The sequence below is a fragment of the Myodes glareolus genome, chromosome 22, assembly GCF_982192425.1.
Source record: "Myodes glareolus chromosome 22, mMyoGla1.1, whole genome shotgun sequence".
In the NCBI taxonomy this organism is placed as follows: Eukaryota; Metazoa; Chordata; class Mammalia; order Rodentia; family Cricetidae; genus Myodes; species Myodes glareolus.
This window is the reverse complement of record NC_142047.1, coordinates 12,560,887-12,579,797: the sequence shown is the minus strand read 5'-3', so window position 1 is coordinate 12,579,797 and position 18,911 is coordinate 12,560,887. Positions and strand designations below refer to the sequence as shown.

At 47.8% G+C, this 18,911-nt stretch overlaps 1 protein-coding gene across 1 annotated transcript; it reads left to right on the top strand.

The window, feature by feature from the left end:
• Window positions 1-5,672, top strand: LOC148118421 (uncharacterized). The gene is made up of 3 exons (XM_087900632.1): window positions 1-355; window positions 2,498-3,488; window positions 3,874-5,672. The coding sequence occupies exons 1-3, from the start codon at window positions 1-3 to the stop codon at window positions 3,905-3,907; spliced, it is 1,380 nt and encodes a 459-aa protein (XP_087756758.1). The 3' UTR covers window positions 3,908-5,672.
• The last annotated feature ends 13,239 nt before the right edge of the window (window positions 5,673-18,911 follow it).

The window sequence follows — 18,911 nt, the reverse complement described above, 5'->3', positions numbered from 1 at the left end:
ATGGACGAGGAAACGGAAAAACTGGGGCATAAGAGCTGGCCGGTTTTGTTGGCCTCACAGAATTTTTCTGAGGAGATGGAGAGTACTAACTCGAATGAAACTGATCTTTACAGTGAGTCAGAGGAGGACTACTTCTCCTGCATGGAGGATTTAGACATGGAGGATGACAGCGGAGAGGATGAGGTGCAGGAGAAGGGCAGCATCAACTTCCGGTCAGGCCTTACTCTGCTGTGTGCCCTGAGCCAGGGGGAAGACCACAAAGAAACTATGGGCCCTTGCAAAAGTCAATGTACAGATATCGAAGACTGGGATGGTATTCCCCCAAGCCAAACTACAGTCCCTGATGTCACGATGGGTACTGGCACCAGCAGGGATACTAAAGACAGAACAGGCCATGTCCCAGGAGTGGCCATAGAAATTGATGTAACATATTGTGAGCCCCTAAGTCACAATGAAGACCCTCAGGTCACCAAGCGCCCTGGCCCCAGCATGGTTACTGAGTCCACCACAGGCCATGGCACAACAGAGGGCATAGGAATTGATGTAACTGATTATGATCCCCTGATCCACAATGAAGACCCTCAGGTCACCAAGGGCCCTGGCCCCAGCATGGTTACTGAGTCCACCACAGGCCATGGCACAACAGAGGGCATAGGAAATGATGTAACTGATTGTGATCCCCTGAGCCACAATGAAGGCCCTCAGGTCACCAAGGGCCCTGGCCCCAGCAGGGATACTGAGTCCACCACAGGCCATGGCCCAACAGATGGCATAGGAATTGATGTAACTGATTGTAATCCCCTGAGCCACAATGAAGGCCCTCAGGTCACCAAGGGCCCTGGCCCCAGCATGGTTACTGAGTCCACCACAGGCCAGAGCCCAAGAGAGGGCATAGGAATTGATGTAACTGATTGTGATCCATTGAGCCACAATGAAGACCCTCAGGTCACCAAGGGCCCTGGCCCCAGCATGGTTACTGAGTCCACCACAGGCCATGGCCCAACAGAGGGCATAGGAATTGATGTAACTGATTGTGATCCCCTGAGCCACAATGAAGACCCTCAGGTCACCAAGGGCCCTGGCCCCAGCAGGGATACTGAGTCCACCACAGGCAATGGCACAACAGAGGGCATAGGAATTGATGTAACTGATTGTGATCCCCTGAGCCACAATGAAGACCCTCAGGTCACCAAGGGCCCTGGCCCCAGCATGGTTACTGAGTCCACCACAGGCCATGGTACAACAGAGGGCATAGGAATTGATGTAACTGATTGTGATCCCCTGAGCCACAATGAAGACCCTCAGGTCACCAAGGGCCCTGGCCCCAGCAGGGATAGTGAGTCCACCACAGGCCATGGCCCAAGCCGGGCCATTGCAATTCATGTAACCTATCGTGGTCCCCTGAGCCACAATAAAGACCCTCAGGTCACCAAGGGCCCTGGCCCCAGCAGGGTTACTGAGTCCACCACAGGCCATGGCACAACAGAGGGCATAGGAATTGATGTAACTGATTGTGATCCTCTGAGCCACAATGAAGACCCTCAGGTCACCAAGGGCCCTGGCCCCAGCATGGTTACTGAGTCCACCACAGGCCATGGCACAACAGAGGGCATAGAAATTGATGTAACTGATTGTGATCCCCTGAGCCACAATGAAGGCCCTCAGGTCACCAAGGGCCCAGGCCCCAGCAGGGATACTGAGTCCAACACAGGCCATGGCCCAAGCCGGGACATTGCAATTCATGTAACCTATCATGGTCCCCTGAGCCACAATGAAGACCCTCAGGTCACCAAGGGCCCTGGCCCCAGCATGGTTACTGAGTCCACCACAGGCCATGGCACAACAGAGGGCATAGGAAATGATGTAACTGATTGTGATCCCCTGAGCCACAATGAAGACCCTCAGGTCACCAAGGGCCCTGGCCCCAGCATGGTTACTGAGTCCACCACAGGCCATGGCCCAACAGATGGCATAGGAATTGATGTAACTGATTGTGATCCCCTGAGCCACAATGAAGACCCTCAGGTCACCAAGGGCCCTGGCCCCAGCATGGTTACTGAGTCCACCACAGGCCATGGCCCAGCAGAGGGCATAGGAATTGATGTAACTGATTGTGATCCCCTGAGCCACAATGAAGACCCTCAGGTCACCAAGGGCCCTGGCCCCAGCAGGGATACTGAGTCCACCACAGGCCAGAGCCCAAGAGAGGGCATAGGAATTGATGTAACTGATTGTGATCCCCTGAGCCACAATGAAGACCCTCAGGGCACCAAGGGCCCTGGCCCCAGCATGGTTACTGAGTCCACCACAGGCCATGGCACAACAGAGGGCATAGGAAATGATGTAACTGATTGTGATCCCCTGATCCACAATGAAGACCCTCAGGTCACCAAGGGCCCTGGCCCCAGCATGGTTACTGAGTCCACCACAGGCCATGGCCCAACAGATGGCATAGGAATTGATGTAACTGATTGTGATCCCCTGAGCCACAATTAAGGCCCTCAGGTCACCAAGGGCCCTGGCCCCAGCAGGGATACAGAGTCCACCACAGGCCAGAGCCCAAGAGAGGGCATAGGAATTGATGTAACTGATTGTGATCCCTTGAGCCACAATGAAGACCCTCAGGTCACCAAGGCCCCTGGCCCCAGCATGGTTACTGAGTCTACCACAGGCCATGGCACAACAGAGGGCATAGGAATTGATGTAACTGATTGTGATCCCCTGAGCCACAATGAAGACCCACAGGTCACCAAGGGCCCTGGCCCCAGCATGGTTACTGAGTCCACCACAGGCCATGGCCCAAGCCGGGACATTGCAATTCATGTAACCTATCATGGTCCCCTGAGCCACAATGAAAACCCTCAAGTCACCAAGGGGCCTGGCCCCAGCAGGGATACTGAGAACAACACAGGCCATGGCCCAAGAGAGGGCAAAGAAATTGATGTAACTGATTGTGATCCCCTGAGCCACAATGAAGACCCTCAGGTCACCAAGGACCCTGGCCCCAGCAGGGATACTGAGTCTACCACAGGCCATGGCCCAAGAGAGGGCAATGGAGTTGATGTAACTTATTGTGATCCCCTGAGTCATAGTGAAGCCCCCCACGTCACCAGGGGCACTGGCCTCAGCAGGGAGAATGAGGGCACCATAGGTGATGACCCAGGCCAGGGCACAGAGAATAATGTAACATTTGGTGGTCCTGTGCCCCCATGTCTATATCCCGAAGTCATCATTATCCCTGGCTCCCCCTGGGGGAGTGAGGAGTCCTTGGCCCCTCTCCTGAGCCGGAGGGAGGAATATGAAGAATCCGTGGGCAGCCAGCCTAGCCCAAATGTGGACCGTGAAGACAACTTGCATGCTGGAAACCAGAACCCTGACAAGAAGAAGAAGAGATGGTGCCTTAAAGGGGTGAGGAGGCAAATTCATCGTCTCTGCTGCTGTTTCTTCTGTTGCCTCCTCACCCCAACGGAAGGAACCCCAACCCCCAGGTGAGGGACAGGGAGAGGTGGGAAATGGAGTCCCAATGAGCCCGGTTAGACAAGCCCAGTGATTTCTTGTGTATTAGATCTTGGCTTTTGCCAAGGATATGCTGCACCTGTTATAGGATACGAACCCTAATGTCTGTGACCCTAGAAGGAGCGTTCCCACTCTACCCCTTTATATGGATTTGGGGAAGTTGAGCCTGAAGCAGAGAAGCAGAGGATGCAACCAGGGGCAGCGGAGGGAAGGAGAGGGGTTTGGGCTTGGGGTAGGGAGATCAGGTTAGGCAAGAGGAATCACGTAGAGAGCTGTGGAACAACAGGCTAGCCCAGTGGTGAGTCCTGTCTATGTCAGAGTCACTAACAGAGTCCTTTGTTTGTGTCTCCTTTCAAGGTCTGAAGAACAGGCCTGGGGCCATGGTTCATAAACCATGGCTGCTGTTCGGCCTGGTGTGGCCTACCAGCCACAAGAGGGTACCAGGCCAGAACATTTAAGAGCTATGTGCCTGAACATCATGCCTTGTGACACAACATTTGACAAGCTCTCTACCCCTCCTCTCCCTGCAGTGGGAGCTGTTAGCTCCCACAAGGTAAGCTCATACTTGTCCCAGCGCTATGGCTGGACACAGAAGTCGGACACACGGGAACCCTATTTTAAAGAGTCAGCCATCCAACTTCTGCAATCTACGTTATGCAACTTCATGTTCCACACGACATGGGGTCTTCACCAAATCGTCCCCTAATTTTTGAAGATCCTTGTGGATAACCAGCTGTAAAGAAGTCCACATCCAGGGCAGAGAGGAGGAGAGGGGTCTGTGGGACAAGGCAAGAGAGAAGAAAATCAGTAAGACAGTGAGGGGGACAGGGCATGACGCTGGGGAAGGGGAGGAGTCTGCCCATGGGAAATTCCAGTTCCAGCCACGCAGTTGAGAAGAAAGAGATGAGCAGGTAGGGCAAGGACAGGGACCTTGGGCGGGCTGATCGGGAGAAACTCCCTGGAGAAGAGAGATATGGGGTGCAGGGCATGGGTACTCAGGAGCAGAAGACCATGCCTCCCTAGGGGGTTCAAGCCAACCCCTTCCCAGGAGCCTCCTCTTTCTGCTCTATCCAACCACAGGCTGATCTGGTAGCATCTGCGTCCTTTTCTTCACAGCCTCCTGCCACCAGGGTCCATGCTGCCCTTCCCATGTTCCAGAAGTTTAGAAACTGTGGTAGTATTTTTATCCCATTGAATGATTCTTTCACTCTGATTGTCTAAAATTACAGGACTTTTCTGGCTACTGTGAAAAGGTAACTAGGACTTGAGAGGACTGTGGAACATCACTGCTGGACAAGGCCTGCATCCTTGGCCGGCTTTGTGTCCAGTGATGACATCCGGGGTCTAGATTGGGGAAAACAGTCACTGTCATGGAGCTACAAGGTATCAGCCAGTGTTATTGTGTACATTCTTGCTGAGTGAGGTGACTGCAGAATCCTCATGGTCACCATGCAGGTTGTGAACAGCTCTGTGTCAGCGAGAGCTTCCCAGCTGACAGGGAATCCAGGGTTCTTGTCTGAGGGGATTATTTGAATCAGTGGTTCTCAATATTCCTAATGCTGCAACCTTAATACAGTTCCTTATGTTGTGGAGACCCCCAAAAAGCAGTTACCTTTGCTCCTGTTTCCGATCTTAGGTGAGCCTGTGAAAGGCTCATTCGATCCCCAAAGAGGTTGAGACCCACAGGTTGAGAAGCGCTGATTTTGATGAATTAGTTTGAGTTCTCTGAGTGTCTCTGTGTGGAAGATGAGTTTCTGAAGCCTGATCTTGATGGAATCCACCAATGAATCGGGCTTTATGTCTGCTGAGAATGCTGGCATTGGTCTTTCTGAATGTGGGTGTTGCATCAGCTTAGCAAACAGCAGTCTACTTCCTCAGCCACCGCTGAGCACAGCTTGCACACACAGTCCCTGTGGCAGCCTACAGTGCCGAACTCTAGTGTTGATGGGGCAGTGGGTCAGCAGGTCATCCTGAGGAGGGCTTGACACTTGTCTCCCTGTGTCAAGAATCATTTGCAGATACCCTAGGACCTTTGAGATAGGACCTTGGTGCAGACAGATACCTATTCTAGCATTCACTTACTGAATTAGCCCATTCTGCTGACAAAACACTGTGGCCAAGGCCACTTAAGTGAGAAAGCATGTTATTTAAGGTTCCACAGTACATGACCATCCTGATGGGAATCTAGCAATAGGCAGGCAGTCGTGACATTGGAGCTGGAGGTGATAGCTGATACTGATTCTCAAGCAAACCCCACACACACACACACAGAGAGAGAGAGAGAGAGAGAGAGAGAGAGAGAGAGAGAGAGAGAGAGAGAATATATATGGAGTAGAGGGAGAGAGAGAGATTAGAGAGAGGGATATATTTGTATACACACACAAAAATACATACACACACATATGGAGAGAGAAAGAGGGAGAGAGAGAGAGAGAGAGAGAGAGAGAGAGAGAGAGAGAGAGAGAGAGAGAGAGAATTATTTGGAATGGTTTGGCTGTAGAATCCTTAAAGCTCTGTGACCCCTACTGACACTTCCTCCTTCCAGGCCATACCTCCTGTTCCATATCCAAACATGTCCATCCATGGGAGTCATTCTCATTCAAACTAAGCCATATATTATCCAGGATGGGGAGAGCAAACTCTTGGGTAGCATCTCCCTGAGCTCTGACTGTCACTGTCCCCACCCTTCTGCTCTCCTTGCTCTCTCAGAGAGCCGATGACACCACTGTCTCTCTTGAAAGTTACAAACCTGCATTTCCATACAGATGTCTGGAAGACAGAAGAGACCCTTGCACTCAGTCAAATCCACAACAAAGTTTCTTTTGTGGAACCCCTCACCTAGAGGAGCCCTGTTTGCCTCTCTGCACCCAATTGGATGTTCGGGACCACCTCACACGGTCAGAATGGGCTAGATAGTTTCAGAAAAAGAACAAACAACAGGCACACCCCTCAATCCTCACTGGGAGACACAACATACAAAACCATCAGTGGTCTGCCTTATGTGACAACGGAAGTCTGACCACAGTGGCAGCCCGTCAACCAACCCATGCCACAGCCTCTCTGCCAACTTGCTGAAAGAGGTGGGGCATTCAGCATTAGTGTCTTCCAGCCCCTGACTATCAGACACAGTAGTCAATGTGAACATAAGTCCTGGACCAGCGCAGGGCATCATGGAGTTTAGGGAGTGCCCTGTCAATCAGCTCCTGGTGTTGGGAAAGCCATCTAATCAAGCAAAGGATGATCTTCACAGCTTTCTCATGAGCCTTTGGAAAGCAGGGAGAATAACAAACTCTGTGTGACTCTGACATCATGATCTGTCTCCTGTCGTGGTGAAGCTGAATGGGAGGCAGGTGGGCAGGTGGCCAGAGAATTCAAGCTGAGCACCATGGAAGGTGAGAATGGGACACACATGTCTGCTCAGCTCTCCCCAAGCACAGGCTGTCTAGCCAGGGACAATGTGAAAGAAATCTGTCCCTGACAGACAAGGTTACAGAATCCATTAGGGACACCATCCAGTAAAGCCATGGCACTTCCTTTCAAAGTCTCGAAGGCACCAGCCTCATCTGCCCTTCGGTCTTCCCTCAGGAAAGCATGTGGTGGCTTCTCTGTCCCTTTCAGACAGCAAATCCACACTGCTCATCTTCACACAAGTCAAGAAATCATGTGGTTTCTTTTGTGTTGTTTTTGTTTTTTGACCAACCTTTCTGATTCCCCAAGCTGCTCACCATTGGCAGGAAATGCATAATAGCCTTTGGTCTTCCTTAACTTGCAAGCACTCGTGAACACATTCAATCACAATCTCTTCTTGCTTTCCATACAGAGCTCCAACAGGGATTGACCACCACACAGGGTCAATTATTCATTTGTTCTGTGGATAACATTAGGCTCCTGAGAGATATCATGAGATGAGAACGTAGCCATCAAATTGCCCTCCTAGTGACAGGAATAACTCACTCCACCAAGTGCTCGCTCTTCAAACGTGAGGGCGTGAGCTCAGAACCAGCTGCCACATAAAAGCCTTGAAGACCAGTGGGAGTGCATCATCCTACCTCTATGGAGGTGGAAGGGAGAAGTCCCCTTTTCATCCTTGTACAGGTGATCTAGAGTTACTGACAAGTCACAGGTTCAAGGAGAGTGTCTCAGGAAGCAAGGTAAGTATGACACTTGAGACCCTCCTACTCACATGGGAGTGGACACAGGCAGTGCTCCAGAAGACACATATGAACACACACACAAAAGATGGGAGGCATGAAGAAAAGGGAATAGAAACATGGGTGAAGGCTTCATCTTTCATAAGTGATTGTTCTTATGTGTGGGATCGATTTCTCAACCTGCGATAACTGTGATTTTGTCCACAGCATTCTAGCGAAAGGCTCCTGCATAACTGTGGCTTCAACTTCATTTCTGTTCCTCAGATGGCTCTCCTGACAATCACGGGTCGCTTGAACCTATCAAGACCAGCGTGGTAACCTGTTGTAAGCTGCCTCTGTGGGACGGCAACAGAATGGCATCCTTAGCCTTGTATGAAAGCCTTTCCCGTGGTGTCACGGTAGTATGGGACCCACTGATAGTTTTCACTTGATGTTGGCACATCAGGACTATATTCCACTCTCAGAGGTGAAAGAATATTTCACAGGCCAGACACAGAATTTCCTGTGTACTATTTCATTATTCAATAAATAAATTCCTGTTTATTATTTACTATATTAAATGTTGACTTGATTTTTATCCTGACCTTGGGGCAATATTATACAGGCCATTATATACAGGCCATTGTATGGCAGCCAAACTTACAGGCCAGCTCATACTTGGCCATACGGAAGGTGGTCACATGACTTCCAGACCTCATAGAAGAGAAAATGGGAAGTACATTTGACTGCAATGACTCAGGAGACCACTTCCTAAATATAACCCTTGTAGCACAGACACTGAGAGAAACAATTAATAAATGGGACCTCCTGAAACTGAGAAGCTTCTGTAAAGCAAAGGACACAGTTAACAAGACAAAAGAGCAGCCTACAGAATGGGAAAAGATCTTCACCAACCCCATATTGGACAGAGGCTGATCTAAATACAAAAATATAAAAAGAACTCTAGAAATTGATCATCAAAAGAACAAAAATCCAATAATAAAAATGGGGTACAGACCTAAACAGAGAACTCTCAACAGACAAATCTAAAATGGCTGAAAGACCTTAAGGAAATGATCAACATCCTTCACCATCAAAGAAATGCAAATCAAAACAACTCTGAGATTCCATTTTATACCTGTAAGAATAGCCAAGATCAAAAACACTGATGACAGCTTATGCTGGAGAGGTTGTGAAAAAAAGGGAACACTCCTGTATTGCTGGTGGGACTGCAAACTAGTACCGACCCTTAGGATATCAATGTGGTGATTTCTCAGAAAATTAGAAAACAACCTTCCTCAAGAACCAGCAATGCCACTTTTGGATATATATCCAAAGGATGCTCAATCGTTCCACAAGGACATGTGCTCAACCATGTTCATAGCAGCTTTCTTTGTCATAGCCAGAACCTGGAAACAACTTAAATGCCCCTCAACTGAAGAATAGATAAGGAAGATGTGATACATTTACACAATGGAGTACTACACAGCAGAAAAAATAATATCATCTTGAAATTTTCGGGCAAATGGATGGATCTAGAAAACATCATATTGAGTGAGGTAACCCAGACCCAGAAAGACAAATATCATATATACTCACCCATAAGTGACTTTTGGACATAAAGGAAACAAACAGCCCACAATTCACAATTCCAGAGAACCTAGACAACAATGTGGACCCTAAGAAAGACATATATGGATCTAATGTATATAGGAAGTAGAAAAAGACAAGATCTTCTGAGTAAATTGGTAACATGAGGAACATGGGAGAGGGTAGAATGGGAGGAGCTTGGAAGGGAAGGTAGCAGAGCTCAATACAAGCAATAAAAAATAAAAAGAATCAGCTATGATTAAAAAAAGACCAGCATCACTGAGGTGAAATCTGGGAAGTGTTTCCTTAGGGCCAGCACACAGAAGCTGTGGTCCAGAGGGAGCCAAAGTTGTATCCTGTGCTGGCAGCTGAACTTGGCAATGTGTGAGAATTTCTTTCCCTGTTGGTACTGGTTTTGAAGGCATAGGGAATCATGGAGAGCAGCTTGGCACCATGAGAGACCAGGAGAGCCCATTAGTGAAGGTGAAGACTCAGTGGTAGTAGAAGCCCCAGGACTGAAGGTGTCATGGGGAGAAGATGAGGCTTAGAATCATGAGGCAGGGTCAGAATCCCTGACCAGAGTCCAGGAGATGAAGCTGCTGCCCGGTTACTGTAGAGGCGCCAGAATTTGGGAGATGCCAGGACCGTATGGTGACCAACAAGGACTGCACCACTGTGGAGTGGAGCCATCCTGAGCTTGTGACACAAGCTCCATGTGCTGTGGGTGGCAGAGTTGGAGAAGGGCCACTGTCAAGGCCCTTTGGAGTCCAGAGGCTAGTGAACGAGAACCAAATGTCAGGCACTGAACACTTTTACTTCTTGGATTGTGACTGGGCCTTGACTTTTCCCTCTTGAAGTAGTAAAGTGTTTAACTTCTTTTAAACTGGAACCCACAATTCTGAGACTTTGGAATTTTAAATATTTCTGAGAAGCTTTAAGCTTTTGTAAGATACTTTGGATTCGGGTATTTTAAAGAGACCAAACTTTTAAAGTGTAGACCAAGTAAAGAACTGGACTTTTAAAAGTTGATATGTATTTTATATTGAAATATTAATAAATATGAGCTCTTGGGATTAAGCAAGAAAGAGAAGGGCCAGGCAGAGGTGGCACACCCCTTTAATCCCAAAAATATGGAGGCAGAGGCAGGCTGATCGCTGTGATTTTAAGACCAGCCTGGTCTACAGAGTGAGTTCCAGGTTAACCAGGGCTACACAGAGAAACCTTGTCTTAAAAAACAAACTAACAAAAAAAAACCAGAATATCTAGATAAATAAAGGAAATACTGACTTTTCTAAATAAAATACAGGGGTTTTTTTGTTTTGTTTTGTTTTAAAAAAAGAAGGGAAAGGAAGGGAAAGAGAAGGAAAAGAAAAAAATACATAAAGTTCCTTCTGGGCCAATCAGATAGCTCATCAAGTACAAGTTCTAAATTATCCTCTGGCCTTACAGGCACACCATGACACCTGTGTTCCCACATACACCACACACAGAGACACATACCATACAGAAAGAGACACACAGACATACATACTGCAGAACTCTAGGACAACTCTGAGGCCATTTCTGAGGCCTCTCAGCCTTAGTGCTTCCCCCCCCCTCCCCTGAGAACCTAACAACTGCACCTGCACGTACTGGAATGTTGGGAACTTTCCATCTCCCTGAGTCCTTGTGGATGTTCTCCAAATAGAACTCCGCTCCTAGAATTGGGACAAGATAACCCACAGATGCCCACAGATGTTTTGACTCAGTCTCTGGAAAGGGGTCAAAGTAACCCTCAGATGTTCCCTCTTACCTCGCCTGATCTGGCAACCGCCCTCCAGCCCTTGCTCAGACCAATTATTATTAGTAGCCCTTTGAATAAACCAATCCTAATAGTTGAAAAACAACCCTCAAGTTTCCCCCCTTGTTTCTATGACTTTTTGCTTTAAAAGTAGCTTGTGACAGTCATTCAGGGTCTTTTGGCTTCTCAAATGCTGAAGGACCCTGTCGCGACAGAATTAAATCCTCTTGCTTTTACAGCAACTGCAGTGTGAGAGTGGTCTCTTGGGGTGACTCCTCCTCGGTAATTGGACTTTAGGGTCCAACAATACCACACACACCCCACACAATATACACACCACACATAGGAACACATACATCGTATTCTGGTGGAAGCTCCATTCCAAGCCTCCTCCCCTAGAGTTGGCTCAATCCAGACTCTGCCTCCCCCCAAAGCCCACCATCAGTGTCTTCACTCCTCCCCCAGGGCATTAAAAAGCCCCAACTCGTGATTTCCCCTGTGGTCTCCTCAACTTCCCCTAGGACCACCCAGGAATACTTTGCTCAGAATAAACCTGGATTTATTAATTCAGTTTGATTGGCTTATTACATCAGTGGTAACAAGCAGATTACAATCAACCAGGAATTCAACTTAATATTTGGTGCTGAATCCAAGTAGAGTTGAGTTTTCCTACTACCAGCTGGCCATGAGAAACCACTTTCCCTTCCCCGCCCTCTGTCAGACTTGCTCAGTGAGTTACCCTATTTCAAGCCACGGCCTCTAAAGGGATCCAGGGTCCCTTCTGCCTTCCAACCGCCTGTCAAGACACTGCAGTGTCAGACAACTGGTCTGATCAGGGGTAGAGACGTCTCCATCTTTTGAGAACCTTGTATGGGAGCCTTCCTTCACAGGGGTACCCCAAACCTCCTACTGTTTGGATCCCAGGCGTCTTTGGAGGATGCTCAATCTTAGTCTCTGGGTCTCTGGCTAACGACTTGTAAATGGATACTTCCGGGTCCAAGTTGGCTCCACAGACTGTTATGACCACGCCGCAGAACCCCAAATGAGACCACGGAGTCAATTTCCGATGCAAATACACGAGGACGTCGTTCAGCAAACTCGAGCTTAGAGTCTCCTACATACTGATGCAGCAGATGAAGGGATGCAGTCCGAACTCGGGGGAAACAGCAAGCAGGGAGGTACATGCCTTGGGGTTTCGGGATTGGGGAAAGGGGGTATGGGGAAAAGATGTGCTTTTAAATCATTGGTCAAAATTTGGGCGTGAAACCACAGCTGTTACCAGAATGTCTGCAAGGACCACGCTTGTGGTCAGGGTGTCTGCAGAAACATCTGGACCTTGTTAAATTTTATTGCCCTGCTCCTTAATTGGCTATTTCTAGGGTATCCGTTCAAATACTGCTATCACAACATATTCTTGGAACTGAGTTCTGCTCCCGGTCACCAGATGACTTAGGATGGAGTCCTTCCTTTAAGATGGAGTCTGTAAAGTCAAGTTCCCGTTAAATTTCCGGCTCTCGCAGAACACCCTATAAAATTTATCCAAACTGGGGCTGAGTTACCCCGGCCAGGTTCCTGAGCACCGCTTTTCCGTCCCTCTTCTCCTGCGTGTGCCTTTCCCCAGCCTTTCTCTGTTCTTGCATTTGCCCGCAGGCTATCTCCTTGCTTCTCTGCCTGTCTGTATTCCTTGCTTCCATCCAATCGCCCTTCCAGCTTCCTAACGTGGTCCTTTCTTGGACGCTCACTCTCACTTTGCCTATGCTTGCCAGCTACACTGGGATTTATGTGTAACATGACTGTTTGCCCCCTCCCCTAACAGCATGGAAGACCCACAACTTAAACTGCAACAGACTGTGTCTCCACATGGCTCCTGCCACTTCATGTTTGTTCCTGCCTGTTCTGTTCTCACCACAGCTCCAGGCAGCAGAGCTGTCTTAACACACACAAAAAAAAAAAAGCCTTTCGTTCTTATGATTTCTTTCTTTCTTTCTTTAGGACTTTTAAGTTGCTCATCTAACATGGTTTGCCGGGAAGAGTTGTGTTAGTCCTTTTTGTTAAAGTTTTGTTTTTGTTAAAAGTCTTGTCCGTTCTTTATGCAAGGACGAAAATGTGTAAATAAGGTGACCACGGTATGCTTGCTTTCTGCCTGTGTGTGTATGTGTGCTTGTTTTAAAATCTGTTAAGATTTGTAACTCCAGGTTACAGCTGCTCTAAAAAAAAAAAAAAACAAAAAGAAAAGAAAAAAAAGTACAAACACATAGATAGTGGCCATTTTGGTTGAGGTCAAAACAAAAACCTCACTGTCATCTTTAGTAAGGGTGAAAGATCTGGATAAATCCAGACCCCCCCCCCAAGCAGGAAAAAATAGAGCCAAAAATCTAAGATTAGCAGGTTCCGTGACTCTGTTTCAGGAACTAGCTGAAGATAAAGTTAGATTGTAATCTTAAGAATAATCTTGAAACAAGGAGTTGCCCCCCCTATGATCATCACTGGTATTTTTGGAATTTTCTATGACGCCCTCCCTACCCCCTTTGGATTATTGGGCTGTGGTTTCTTCCCTTAAAAACTCCTTCTCCCAGTTTTTATGATTTTTTTTGTTCGTGGCGGGTCCCGGGAGAGCGACTTGTGGCGGGGCCATGTGGCGCCAGGCAGGGGGCTCTGGGAGCAGCTGGTCCCAAACAGAGACGGCTGCAGGTCCCTGGAAGATCCCCGGTTGCTGGTCCCAGACAGGGAGACACATGGCGGGCAGGCAGGAGACAGAGACATGGATAGACACAACATGTAGAGTGAGGTTGAATATTTATTCAGGGGGTTATGGAGGGTAAAGGAAAAGGGGGGGCAGAGAGAGAGAGAGAGACAGAGAAAGAGAGGAGGAGAACGAGACAGAGAAGGGTGGAAGCAGAGAGATGTGCGTGCCCCAAGAGAGGACAGTAAGAGATCTAAGATGCCAGCGAGAGGGAGGGGTCACCAGGAGTAGGCGTGGCTTGTCTCTTAAAGAGACAAAAAAGCGTAACACCAGTTACTCAGGGTCGAACTCCTCCCCTGCGTGGATTATGAGTTTCGGCCCCAGTGCACTGGTTCCTGTCTTGTCGAATAAGCCTCGTGTGATTGCAGCAAGGACAGTCTCTCATGAGTTACTGTGGGGGTCATGTTATCCCAAGACTTGAGTGAGAGTCTCCCTATACTAGGGGTCTTTCAAGGGCACCCACATGCTCTGGCCCCACTAAGGAGATATTCCTCTCTGATATTCTTTGGGTTACAATATATTTCTATATGATAATTCCTGTCATATCCTAAAAACAAGGATTATAATCATGAGGATTTACTGAGATAGTAAAGCTGCACCTCTACATTCAAGTACAGGAATGAATCTTGCCTGCAGTCAGATTTTATAACCTAAAAATAAACCCCTTGATATTATTGATCTATATTCTTTGTAATCTTGCCTCTACTAACATTGGTAAACTGAGTAAACTATATGTCTAAATTTAACTTATATGCCTTATTTAGATATACCTGACAGGCAATGGTACGCTGGTCCTCAAGCGCCTTACCCATCTGAGAGTATGGCATTTTAAAAAAGCTTCTTATAATAGAGACCTGCTAGCTCCTGCAGCATCCTGTAGCTCCTCCAAGAAGATACATTGAAAGATTCCCAGAGTGGGAAGACGAAAGACCCAGATAAATCCAGACCCCTCTAGCAGAAAAAATAGAGCCAAAAATCTAGCAGAAAAAAAAAATAGAGCCAAAAATCTAGCAGGGAGAGAAGAACCAAAAATCTAGGTTAGCCAGTTCAGTGACTGTTCCAGGAACTAGTTGACCATAAAGTTAGATTATAATCTTGAGAATAATCTTGAGAAACAGGAGTTACACCCTTGTGATTATCACTGGTATTTTTGGAATTTTCCAATGACGCCCACCCTACCCACTTTGGGTTGTGGTTTCTTCCCCTAAATACCCCCTCTCCCAGCTACTTGGGGTTGAAATCCTCTACCTCTGCATGGGAAATGAGTTTCAGCCCCCATGCACTGGTTCCTGTCCTGTCAATAAACCTCATGTGATTGCAGCAAGGACGATCTCTCGTGAGTTCCTGGGGGGTCGTGTTATTCCGAGACTTGAGTGAGAGTCTCCCCACTTCAGGGGTCTTTCAACATAGCTGCAGAAGAACTTCCTCCTGGAGGCTTACTTCAGATGTGGCAGATTCAGCCACACAGAAAAAAAAAATGTTTTTTACCTCATCAACTGCCTGGACCCTGCCAACAGAATACTGGGGTATCGATCATCTCATCCTGCCAAGACAGGTAGACCAAACCCTATCCCCACAAGAAAATCTGTCAGGGGGCTGGAGAGATGATTCAGAGGTTAAGAGCACTGACTGCTCTTCCAGAGGTCCTGAGTTCAATTCCCAGCAACCACATGGTGGCTAACGGTCATCTGTAATGAGATCTGGTGCCCTCTTCTGGCCAGCAAGCATGCAGACAGACAGAACACTGTATACATAATAAGTAAATAAATTTAAAAAAAAAAAAGAAAGAAAGAAAATCTGTCAGGCCTCCTGAGGTTAGCTGCTAAAAGCAAGTACTGCTTCTGAGACTGGTGTTCGCCAAAGACCACAGAGACTTGGGATGGCCTGGGGAGCTGGAAAAGCTGTCTCACTTCTGCTCACCTACTTACCCCTCCCAGATCCGCCGGATGGTGTTTAATGACTAGGGCACTAGAAGCACGTTGCTTCATTAGTTGACTGCTGGAAGTACAGACAGGTGAGCCTCTTTTACAGGCTCCATAGCCCAGGATTAACAGGTTTCAGATGGAACTTCAGAGGTTCAAAAGTTTTAAGTTTCCTCTAATTGTCTGCTAAAACGTCCATGCCTTTTAACCTAAAGCTGTGACACCAAGACATAAATCTGTTCCAGTTGTTTTACAGACACCTGTAGATTCCTGCACAGGTCTACCCTCCTGCCAGACCCGTGCCAAGGCCAACCTGCAGAGGCTCTCCAGGTAGCGCCAACCTGCAGAGGGCTCTCCAGGTAGCGCCAGCACCTGCACCAGCTCCTGGAACTTCATCGGTAGGTACCACCTGTTATTCCATTGGGACACTTTAAGAACTAACCACGCCCATCCCAGCCACTTTTGACCCTCCCCCCGCCGCCATCTTCTCTCTCTCTCTGGTGTGTGTGTGTGGGTGCGTGCGTGTGCGTGTGTGTGTTTGTCTCCTCTCGTGTGTACGTGTGTCTTTGTTCTTTCTGCTTTTCTCTTTTTAAAGCAATAAATGTCTCCCTCTTCTTTAAATAATACTATGTCCTATGAGCCTTTTATCTGCCGTGACCGCCTGCCTGACTCCCCCCGGCCGCATGGCGCTGCACTCACGGCCATCCTTGTCGGACTCCGCAAGCCGCCCGGGGCCATCCCATCATATTCTTTTTAAAAGAACAATACCACCTCTCTAGACTCAAGCGAACACCTGTTCGGAATTCTTGGTCTGTCCAGCAACTGGGACCCTCCACCCTCTGGTTTTCCAAGATGTCCCAATGAAGGGCCTGTCGGCTTCTCTTCCTGGCACACTCATCTTTGTCAGTACAGCTAGGACAGGTGTCAATAATCTCTTTTTTCTCCTAGCAACCTGCCTTCTCAGCTCCTCGAGAAACAGATGCCTGAAGTCTCCAGGATGGCAGTTAACTGGATGTCACACCTTAAATGAACCAACCACACCTGCTGCTGAATGTGAGCCCACCGACTCCTGCTCCCACTCCCTACATCATCTCTTGTCAACAGGAAAAAGCCAGACAAGAACCGGCATCCATATACCCAAAGAGTCTGGGGTGTTCAGGTAGAGGCTTCACTCCAGGCCCTGGCGTCCATATACCCAAAGAGTCTGGAATGCCCTGGTGAAAGCTCCACCCCAAGCCTCCTCCCCTGGAGTTGCCTCAGTCCAGACTCTGCCCCAAGAAAGCCCGCCATCAGTGGTTCCACCCACGGAAGGCATTAAAAAACCCTCGCCTTGTGGGTTCACCTCATGGTCTCCTCAACTTCCCATGGGGCTACCCAGAAATGCTTTACTCAGAATAAACCTGAATTTATGGATTTGGTTTGATTGGTTTATTACATTAGCAGTGGCAGATTACCATTAACCAGGAATTTGACTTAACACATACCATTAACATACATACACATGACACACACATACACATGTAGGACCCAGGGCAGCTTGGTACACACCTGCCAAGACAGGCTCTATAGAAACCAACAGGAAGGTAGGCTTGAGTCTCAGTTTACCCTAAGGCAATACCTGGTTGGCAAGAAAGCCCACAAACTGAGACCACCCAGGAACAAACCGTCCAAAGGAAATTCCTAACATTCTAAACTATTGTAGATAGGATCACCTGATATCCCTTAGCCACCCATCCCCTTTTTCACCAGGGTACCCCTAAACAAATGTGAGTCAACCAGGGGTCCTAAACCCTAGAAATTTCTCACCCCAACTTCTGCTATTAGAAAAAAAAAACTCCACTCCAACTGTGCTCAGGGCTCTCCAATCACTCCAATGCATTGGACACAGGAAAGTCCAGGTTCGGACTTGGGTAAGAACAAAGGCTTTTTGCTTTTACATATGCTACTCCATCTCCTTGTTGGTTTTTGGGGAACTCTGCAGATCTGCACATAACACACACATATATACATAACATACACACATATATACCACACACACATATACACATATATACATACATAACATACGCACAGAGTACAGAAGACCTTCCTTCTGTATTCAAAAATTCACATTCCACAGATTCAGAATCAATAAACCAAGGACAGAAAATACACAGGAAGAAAAATCTGTCCTGAACATGTACGGAAGTTTCCTTGTTATTGTTCCCTAACGATTACAGTCCAACTGTTTACCGATCATCTGCATTGCATTATAAACAGCTGAGAGGTGATTGAGACGGGAAGAAGGGTATTTGTAGGTTGTTTCTTGGAAGTGTGGGCATTCGCTGAGTGTTGGTGTCTCTGGGGTCCTAGAACCTAGCTCCAGATACAGAGAATGGCTATGTGTGAGACAATGGGCATATTAGATCTCACTGTGGCAAAATAACAGAAACAGTTTAAAAGAGGACCGTGGCCATGTGGCTCCATAGCTCTGGTCTGGGGTCACCTGATGTTCCTAAGGAAATTCCTAGTATCCCACCCATTACAGATAGGATCACCTGATGTCCCTTAGCCTAGCACACACCCATCCGCTTTCACCAGGGCACCCCTAGACAAATGTCAGCTGATGGAGGGGTCCCGAACTTAGAAATCCCTCACCCCAACCTCTACTATTATAAAAACCCCACCCCAACTGAGTTGAGGTTCTCCAATTGTGCCAATGCGTTGGACTTACAGAGAGTCCAAATTCGAACTTGAATAAGAATAAAGGCTCTTTACTTTTACATACAGGACTCATTCTCCATTGTGGACTTTTGCGGGTCTTCATGATCTGGGTATAACAGAGAGATGATCATCTGTTAAGAATATGGTTACTCTTGCAGAGAACCTGGGTTTGATTCCCAGCACCTACTTAACAAATTACAACCATCTGTAACTCTAGTTCCGGGGGATCTGATGCCCTCTTCAGGCCTCCTCAGGCATTGCATGCATGTGGTGCACAGATGTGCATGCAGGCAAAACACCCACATACATAAAATAATTTTTTAAAAAAATTTTAAAAGTAGAAGAGGATCTGGGTTGTGGCTCAGTCGGTGGAGTTCTTGCCCAGCATACATGAAGCCCTGGGTTCTATCTCAACATAAACCTTGATGGTGGCCCATGCCTGCCATCCCAGCACACTGGAGGTGGGGGCAGGAGGATCGGACTTCAAAGCCATCCTCCTCTACGTTGCAAGTTTGAAGGCTAGCTTG

Bases quoted from the DNA above. Each gene is read 5' to 3' on its own strand.
- LOC148118421 (XM_087900632.1), top strand. From the start codon at position 1: ATGGACGAGGAAACGGAAAAACTGGGGCATAAGAGCTGGCCGGTTTTG. The intron at 356-2,497 runs GTACTGGCACCA...GCCACAATTAAG, and splicing joins AGTCCCTGATGTCACGATGG to GCCCTCAGGTCACCAAGGGC. The intron at 3,489-3,873 runs GTGAGGGACAGG...TCTCCTTTCAAG, and splicing joins GAAGGAACCCCAACCCCCAG to GTCTGAAGAACAGGCCTGGG.